Raw genomic sequence first — 9,816 nt, forward strand, 5'->3', positions numbered from 1 at the left:
GTAGAACTCCTTGTACATTCTTTTCTCTCAATATATCTTCTCTTTCGATCAAAAAAAAAATAGCTAAGAAGAGAGTTACTAGTTGAAATGCTTCGGATTGTCATGAGAAACAAATTACATATGCAGAAAAAGATTGGTGGTAAAAATTTTAAGTACAGGAAAACAATATACTCTGTTTGAATTTATCATGGAGATTTATACTTATTTATATATTTTATTACTTGAAATGCAATATTATGATTATCTCAAAAATTTGTCTTCCATGTATGAACTCCCAGGAGCCTTCTTGTGTAGTCCGTGTGCTAGATGGGCTTCATTGACGAACCCCTCAGGTGCTAGGATTACCTCCCAAAGAAAATGCTTTACATATTTAGAATCATATATATGTATTTGTGGATTTTAGGAACCTTCAACTATTTAATCTTAGTATTACTATTTTCTTACAATGGTCTTATTGGTTTTCGGACTAAGAATGGGACGGCGCCTCTAAACTCTATCGTCGAAAGCGCAATATTGGAAAATCCATTTACAAGTCTTCTTTGTTTCCATTTTCCTTCTAGAGATTTGCACTGTCATGGTCCCCGAGTATCGTATTGGAGGTAATGAACTTTACCAATCTTAAGTTTGTCAAAAATTAAGTCTTCCCGTGGTTCTTAATTCTCTCATTGGTGATGCTTTAAAAAGATAATGAACGCCCTTAAATGGAGTGGATGAATATACCTTATGTAATCTTGATGCTCTTTTTTGTTGTCAATTTTGTTCATATGGTGAGAATCACTCAGCTTGCTTTGGCCTCTGTTGGCTGTATGCTTTGAAAAAACCCTTCGTTGTCGTTACCTTCGTTGCTTAAGCATGTTTGATACACCCATTTAATGTAAATTAGATTCTGACCAAGTTTTTTTGACCTATGTATGCTTTCTATGCAGTGGCTTACAACAGTGGAGCTTTGTTTTTTGAAAGCACGGTAGATTTTCCTCACAAGTTTTCTGAACTAGGTTTTGAAGATGAAACACTTGGAGACGTTGATCCTGGTGAGACGATTGAATGGACAAATAAATACTTGACTCGTGCACTTGGAGATATTTTTCACGGAGATACTATGGGATGGCCCATAACTAGTGCACCTCGAAGTTAAATCACACTGTTTTTTCTTCTTCATTGTTGTTTAAAATGTGAATGAAATATGTAGCTTCTCTCATTCAAACCGAGGGTGATTATTGTCAAGCTGTAAATTAAATTCCAACTGATTTTAACAAAATGTGTCCATTTGTTGACCAGTATGTTGGATTATCTTAAGTATTAGACTAAAAATATTATTAAAAAATAAAGAGGAAAGACAATTCATATCGACTCAGCTGAATTCGATTAAGATGAATCAGATACAAGTTCAGCTGAATCAAATTCGGCTGAAACGGACAAGGCTGAATTAGGATGCTGAATTCTAAACCTGAAGTTGCACAAACACAATTAGTTGTTATTTTTAGACAAACGAAATCTGGGTTTTTTATTAACAAGAACCATCCGTCCTTTAAAAAATAGTACACCAAAAATAGGACAGACTTTAGGACGGGCAGAATTTGTCATATAACCTAGTTTTCGACAGATTTGGTCTGTCCTAAAATCCGCATTTTGGACTAGTGCTTGGAGAACCTCGTGTTGTATCATCTCTGGGTCGTAGTATAGATCGCCCGAGCCTTATATTACGATGTAGATTCGTCCATGTTTGTTCTTATCCTTCACTAAATGCAGTCCTTCTTTTTAGACTTGACCGTTTGAGTCGATTAGACCACTCCTCACACGCGTCATTCATGTAACGTTTGTAGCAGGTGTCTCGATTCAGACGAGTTCAGCTTTTAGAGTATGATTCAATGCTCCTATCTAGTCATCTTATCATGGATCCATCCCTTGGGATGTTGACACATGGCCATCGGGTAATTACCCTCACATTTTGGTCCTTTTGTTTACGGGGTCTTCTTCCACACAGAATATCCGATTGTTTTCCTGAAACAACTACTGGTTTGATGAATATTAATGTGTTATGGATATTAATGTGTTCTGATGATTCCAAACTCTTTTGCTCGAGATGTAAACTAGATCCGCAAGGTTCACAAAGTTTTGTTTTTGCATTCAATTTTCGTAGAGTAGTTGGGAATTAGCTAGGACGATTTATTTTAAGCTATGAGGACTTTCAACAACAACAACAATAAACAGATCAAGCAACCACAGCGAACTCTAAAGTGGATATTAATGTGTTCGGATGACTCTAAATTCTTTTGCTCAAGATCTAAACTAGATCGTCAAGGTTCACAAAGTTTTGTTTTTGCATTCAATTTTCTTGGAGTAGTTGAGACATTTAACGACGACAACAACAATATATAAACAGAAGCAACCAATGCAAACTGTAAAATGGATGATATAGGATTTCAAACTTCTCCATCCCAAAGGTCTTCAACAGATTTGAAAGGCCCGTTGCCTGATACAAAAATATCACCAGGAAGTCCTCGTCGCTGAGGAATTTCACTGATTTTTTTCAACTCTTCCTCATTCAAATCCCAATCTAATAGCGTCAAGTTTTCTTCCATCCTTTCTTCATTGTAACTCTTCACCAACACACTAACTCCTTGCTGGTATACCCATCTCAAACAAACCTTCAACAAAAATAGAAGTCATGAGAATCAGTTATCACCACTCACAAAGTCAGATCATATACATTTACAGTAGTAGGATCTGTTATGTCCAAATTCACCTGAGCATGAGTCTTTCCTCTATCTTTAGCAATTTCGTGCAACACTTGGGCCTCAGCAACTCCACTTGATCCCCAAGGCGTTCCATTAGCTCCCAGAGGCGAGTAGGCAGTGACTAGAATATCATTGGCCTTACAAAACTTGATCAGTTTTGCCTGTTGCCAAATTGGGTTCATCTCCACCTACACCAAACCGTTACGGATTTATATGTTTGCCTTTAGTAATTAGGAGTGCCCCCAGTAGAAATTTTTTAACTACGATTTATTTTATTATTATTTCTTTGGAGGTCAAATGTTTGTTTTTTTGTCTAATTCAAGTGACTCACATCTGAATTTGACACATCAAGATCGGACGTGGACGCATTGCATTTTGAGTCTAACTTATTACATCTGAGTAAAAACTATTAAAATGCACATATGTGCTCAAAGAATCAATTAGTATATATAAAACTACACCCGATTCAAATACTTCCAAATTAGATATGTGCTAATTTCGAATTAGACATAAAACAAGAATCGATCTATAATGAGTTTGGCTTTTCAATAAGAAGTAGCACTACGTAGAATCATTTGGATATCTTTCAAGTCTTAATATAAAATATTTGTATGATTAAATCTAACAAGTTACTGAAGCAGTCAAACCTGATTAACAGCAGGAGGGATGGTTGCAACGGCCAAAACATTTTGGAGCTTCCTACAAGAGAAATTACTGACACCTATCGATTTTGTGAGACCAAGTTTTTGGCATTCTTCCATGGCTAACCATACATTCTCATAATCAATCGGAAGTAACTCTTCTTTTGGTGGTGGAAATGTAAAGTTCCCTGGATTCAGTCTCGCTGGCCAATGTATCAAGTATAAATCAAGATACTCCATCTTAAGATTCCTAAACACAAATACAGACCAAAATCAATCATTTCAAAAAACAAAAAAAAAAAACAAAAAAAGAAAAATAATTTCAAGAACAAAAGAAATAAAATGTAAAATATTTACTTGAGAGTATTTTGAAGAGCAGCCAGAACACGATCTGGATGTGCATCACAACAATATAGTTTTGAGGTGATGAAAACTTCTTCTCGAGATCTGATCAAACCAAGTTGAAGTGCTTCAGCTATAGCATCGCCAAGAGACTCTTCAGTCATGTAAAGAGCAGCAGTGTCGAAATGTCTATAACCTAGCTTTATTGCTTTCAGTATTGCTGATGTTACACCTTCTGATCCTACAAACGGGTATGCTGCTGTGCCCATTCCTATGAACGGAATGGTTTTTCCAGAACTTAATGTTGCTACCGGAACCTTTGCAACAGCCCTCATTTCCTCACCCATTATTCCTTCTCTCGTAATCGTGTTTCTTAGATTCTCTAGGCTCTTATGGGTATGAGATATGCTTATGCTAACATATCCTTTCACTAGTTCACTAGTATATATAAATAAACGCTTCCAGGAGATCCCATCACACTCCAAAATTCACACCATCTCTGGGAAACATTTTTTTTACTAAAACCTAAATGATGACATATTTTTAACTAATATTTTGGAAATATGTCAGATTTACACTCATGAAACACCTATCAATGCTGACGACAAATACAGACCAAAATCACCTATCAATGCTGACGACAAATATGTCAGGTTCTCATGAACCTGTTCAGTGATTTTTGTGTGACTCCTAACAGTATCAATGTTGATCACCTACACTATGCTGCCAACACTATCTTTTTCATTGATAACAGTAAGGAGGAATTACATAATCTGTTCTCTACCATGAAATGCTTCGAGTATATAGCTGGTTTAAAGGTAAACAATCTATAAACAAGACTGATACCAATTGGGGAGGTTCCAGATATCTTAGTTTGGGCAAAGGAACTTGGTTGTGTCACTGATGTCTTGCCTTTCATTTACTTGGGCATGCCATTAAGAGCAAATCCTACATCTAAGAGCATATGGATCCAATAATTGAAAAGTTTGAAGAGAGACTTTCAAACTGGCGTCAAATTTCTCTTTCAAAAGGAGGGTAACTAACTCTACTGAAATGCATTTTAAATGCTCTACCAGTCTACTACTTCTCGTTATTTCAAGCGCCTGCCTCAGTCATTAAAATCCTGGAAAGAAAGATGCGAAACTTCCTATGGGAATACAGTGGTTCTTCTAGAATATCTCATTTGGTTAATTGGGATCTCGTCTGTGCCGGTAAGGAAAGGGGGGGGTCTGGGAGTTTGTAACCTGAAGAGGATGAACCAGAGTTTGTTGGCGAAATGGTGTTGGAGATTCGGCCAAGAAAAAACAAGACTGTGGTACAAAATTGTGGTAGATAAACATGGGGATAACTTCTCCTATTGGATCCCAAGTAAGGTGAAGCATTCTCATGGTGTATCATGCTGGAAAACAATAGCTAATACAACTCAGTTGGTCAACACTCATTCCTACTTGACTATTCATTCAGGAAGAGCAACTTCGTTTTGGCATGACATATGGAAAGGAGATGCCTCTCTTGCCTCCTTATTCCATTCTCTGTACAAGTTAACCAATAATAAGAACGTGAAGGTTGCATATATGGTCACAGTAGATGGAAACTGGAGTTTTAATTTCAAACGTAATCTTACAAATTCTGAAACAGATAGGTTTGCTGATCTTCTGTCTGTTATTGGAAGCACTCCACCAGTTCTAGAAAACCTTCCTGATACTAGGCGTTGGTCTTTGCATAATGATGGAATATTCACAGTTAAAACCCTATATGCTAAGCTTATTGAAAATTCAGGTATTGATAATTTCCCTCATCAATTCATTTGGAAGAAATATATTTCGCCCAAGATCAATTTCCTCCTTTGGTGTCTGTTGCATGACAAGTTGAACACCATAGATATGTTGCAGTTGAAAGGGGTTGATATTTACAATTCTTTTGCTCTCTGTGGAGATGATATGGAATCGCAAGAGCATATTTTCCTGCACTGTAAAGTTGCGCACATTGTCTGGTCGATGGTGATGCCAACTGACTGCTGGTCTTGGGTGATTCCAAGAAATTTCAATTCCCTGGCACAAGAATGGTACCATGGTCACTTCAGTGCTATAGGAAACTTCATCTGGGAACTGATCCATGCGGCAGTGGTGCAAACTTTTATGGGCTGAGCGCAACAATCGAATTTTTCAGCAGAAACATACGTTTAAAACAGACGATGACTTGGGTTTGGAAGTGCGTTCTTTGATTTTATCTTGGGCAGCAGCAGCAGGCAGACGTGTCCATTTAAACTTTGCGAACACAATCCACAACAATTGGCTTTCCATCTTTGTGTAGTTTTTGTTTAATCTTTCATTCCTGGTGGAATTGTTATAACTCCTCTTTCTCCTCTTAATAAAATTCCTTTCTGTGTAAAAAAAAACACCTATCAATACATCACCACTGAATTAAAGATCTAAAATTGAGATTCATTAACATATCACTAGTTACTTTTTCTTAATTATTCGTTTTTGAAAAAGAAAAATGCAAGGTAGATAATTTTTCCATCGGAGTTTAAACAAATGTTTGTTTACATTGAACGAGAATAAAAAAAAAATGAAGTCCAGGCCCCAACATATATTTTGGTAGGCACGTAGTTAAAGATCCTAGCTAATTTGAACTTGCTGAACTGAAATTAACCATTTCAATTTATTCAAATCAAAATGTGATTACATGATCGTTTATAAGAATAACAAAAACATCAAAATATAAGATAATAAGAATCCTAATACAAGTGAAGATATCAATTACAAGTACATCGCGAAGAGAAAGAGCGATATACCATAAACATACCCAATTTTTATAGATGTAGTAGGAAAGGATGATGGTATAATCCGGAATCGATTCCGACCATTTAATTTGATTTTCTTCTTCTTCAATAAGAGATACTCCTATAAGAAAGGAGTTATTTGTCCAAAATCTTGTAAATCCAAATGAACTCAGACGCCCTAAATCCGTTGGATTGTCGATGTTCTTGAATCGAGAATAGCAAGTCACGAACCAGCGATCAAGATTTGAATAAATTATAAAATCCAAACGTATCTGATTATAAAATCCAAACGTATACATTTTAATGAGTCACTCGACACTAATATCTTCTCCTTAGAGCATCCACAGTGGGCGAGTATAACCAAATTTATGGGATGAGATCCTAACATAGTGGGACGGAGTAAAGATCAAATTTGGACCAAAGATCAAATTCCAGACCAAATATGGTCGCGACCAAATCCCAAATTCTAATATAGTCGGGCGTAAATTTAAAGTACGCTTGATGCTGGGCGTAAATTTAAAGTACGCTTGTTAACGGGCGTAAACCAAATTTACGTATGTTGGTGGGGCGGAATTTAAATTTACGTTTGTTGCGGGCGTAACATAAATTTACGCCTGATGAGACGGACAGAAGAATTCCGCGCGTTGCCAGGCGGACACCAAAATTCCGCCTATCTGGGACGGACACCAAAATTCCGCCTCTCTGGGGCGGACACCAAAATTCCGCCCCTCTCAAACGGACTTTTTTTTTACGCCTCAGCAAAATTATGAAACATGAAATGAAAATTTTTCGAACGTTAGAATGATAAATTTTTCGAACGTTGGCGTTGGAGATTGCGTAGCAGATTTTTGACCGTTGGTAAGATATTTATATCTTTCGAACGTTTGAAATTGAATGTTAATAACGGGTTTATTTTATACCTATATATACCAGATGAATTCCTTTCACATTTTCATATCATTCGTTTGTATTCGGCAAGAAAAAAATAGTATCAGGAAGAAAAAATAGTTTTCCATATTTCAAATCATTTTGAAAATTTTCATCGAATCGTTTTTAATGTCAACACCACGAATAGCAAGAGGTCCAAATTTTACGACAATCGAAGATGTCACGATGTGTAAAATTCATTTATCAATATCTCAAGATCCCGGCGTTGGAGCCGATCAATCAGAGATTGCGTTGTGGACTCGTATCAAGGATGATATTGAAGCTCATTTACCGGATAAACCAGAGCGGTCTTGGAGTTCCTGGCAAAAACGATTTCAGGGAATAAGTAAAGAAGTGGCGTTGTTTTCGGCAAAACAGGCGGAAGTGGAAGGTGAATATCATATGGGATGGGGTCCGGAAATGACCGTGAGTATTCTCTCTGTTTTGAAACAATTATTTTCTAATATTGAGATGCCCATGAACCTAATTGTTTTTAAAAACATTAACAGCTCGAAGAAGTAAACAAACGGTTTAAGGAAAGCAATCATGGAAGAAAATTTAGGCACGAAGAGTGCTACCCAATTGTCATAGAAAATATAAAATATAATCGTCGATCGACTTTTGTTTTTGATACGACGCACGATTTGGATAGTAGCGTGAATACCGAGGAAGATGGCACTCAAGTCGAGTATGGTAACGACACAGATAAAGGAGACATAGAGAATACATACCTTCGTCAGATGGGAAAAAAAGCAGCTAAACGACTGAAGAAAACCGGGCGAGAGAAATCCAACAGCCAAGAGGAATTGATGGGAATAATTATTACACAGCAAGAAAATTTCAATTCTCATTACCGGGAACAATCAAGATTCAAGATGGAACAAAAAAAGGCCGAGTTTGCACAAAAACAAGCTGAGCATGCGGCTAAAATAGCCAAGGAGGTCGCAGACGATGAATTTCGCATCATGATGATGGATCTTTCCAAATTGGATCATGTACAAAAGGAGTACTTCGAACTTCGAAAGGCTTTAATAGTACGGGACAAAAGGAGCCAATTATAATCGTCAAAACGGGATAGTTCGAACCTTAAGTATTAAGTCTAATAATAAGTGATAATAGTTTTAGTAGTTTATTTACGTTTTAATATGTATTAATTTTGTCATTAGTCGTATTATTATGTAATATTTGGGATTTAATTTTATCTTCATTTAATTTAATCAACTTTAACTTATTTTGTAACATCTTACGTTAATTTACCAAGTGATGAGTATATGAAATAGAGTTAATACATTTCAATAAAATTATTCGTTAAAATAAAATCACATAATTTTTTCATATGGGAAACAACATTTAATTCCAATATTTTGTCCTCGTCTCCAACCTTTTAATTCCCATATTCTGCCCATATATGTTCGATTAAGTCATCGCGCAAGCGAATATGCCTATCTTTGCTGCGCATATGACGTCAGCGTTGCTCAGCTCTAATTTGGGAAAACTCCTCACTGTTGCCTCTTAATATATTAACCGGTGTCGGGTTGCTACGATGATCATAAACATGTGGCCATTCACCGGGTAGATGTTCATCTGGTTTTCCAAGTTCGGTAGAATAGAAGTCACCGCTGTACCCAAATGTTTGGACCTCCCAATCAGGATGTGTCACATATTTTCTGAAATTAGTAACCTTTTTCCAATACTCTAAATATACTTCATACTGCACAACTTGCACCACCTCGGTTGCATCAACAAAACCGTCCGCTAGCAGGAGTTTTGCTTGGTCATCACCCAAATGCCCAATAATTACATGTAGTTTCATGGGAACAGCAAACGAGGGATGGTTTTGCCTCCAACATCTTTCTCCTAAATAAACATTATGTTGTATAACCAAAAAGGGAATATAATTGTAGTGAGTACGTTATTAATTAGATAAATAACGAAAAATAAAAAACTATGTTATTGACGATTAATATTAATGATATAATATAAAAAATCATGTCTAACTCACAACGCCATTCCAAGAAAATATCCATCTCGAGTCCGACAGCTTCCTAGCAGACTTTCCCATCTCAGAACTGAGGACGTCGTGTATGATTCCCATGGGTGCCATGTCACTTGGTCAATCGTCAGCTGATTCAGTAAAATCCTACAACGAATAATATCATTCTGACACCTCCTTCCATTCCATCTGGAAATTACAGGCCATTTCTGTTCATTACCGGTCATTGAGATGTCTGGTCGACATATGCCTAGGTATTCATACCCCCAAAACTAGTCCATAAAATTAATGAATCAAATTAATATATCCAAGGAAATAAACTTAAATGAAAATATACTTTACGTTGAAAATTAAAATAAAATCGATTACCAAAATACCTCTAATATTTGG

The 9,816-nt window shown here is 36.5% G+C and overlaps 1 protein-coding gene across 1 annotated transcript; it reads right to left on the reverse strand.

The window, feature by feature from the left end:
- Positions 1-2,324: 2,324 nt before the first annotated feature.
- LOC113342833 (non-functional NADPH-dependent codeinone reductase 2-like) lies at positions 2,325-4,101 on the reverse strand. Its single transcript, XM_026587238.1, has 4 exons — positions 3,737-4,101; positions 3,386-3,629; positions 2,747-2,926; positions 2,325-2,648 (listed from the first exon to the last, which is right to left on the reverse strand). The coding sequence occupies exons 1-4, from the start codon at positions 4,066-4,068 to the stop codon at positions 2,424-2,426; spliced, it is 981 nt and encodes a 326-aa protein (XP_026443023.1). The 5' UTR covers positions 4,069-4,101; the 3' UTR covers positions 2,325-2,423.
- Positions 4,102-9,816: the final 5,715 nt, after the last annotated feature.

This window comes from Papaver somniferum, unplaced genomic scaffold (genome assembly GCF_003573695.1).
Source record: "Papaver somniferum cultivar HN1 unplaced genomic scaffold, ASM357369v1 unplaced-scaffold_48, whole genome shotgun sequence".
In the NCBI taxonomy this organism is placed as follows: Eukaryota; Viridiplantae; Streptophyta; class Magnoliopsida; order Ranunculales; family Papaveraceae; genus Papaver; species Papaver somniferum.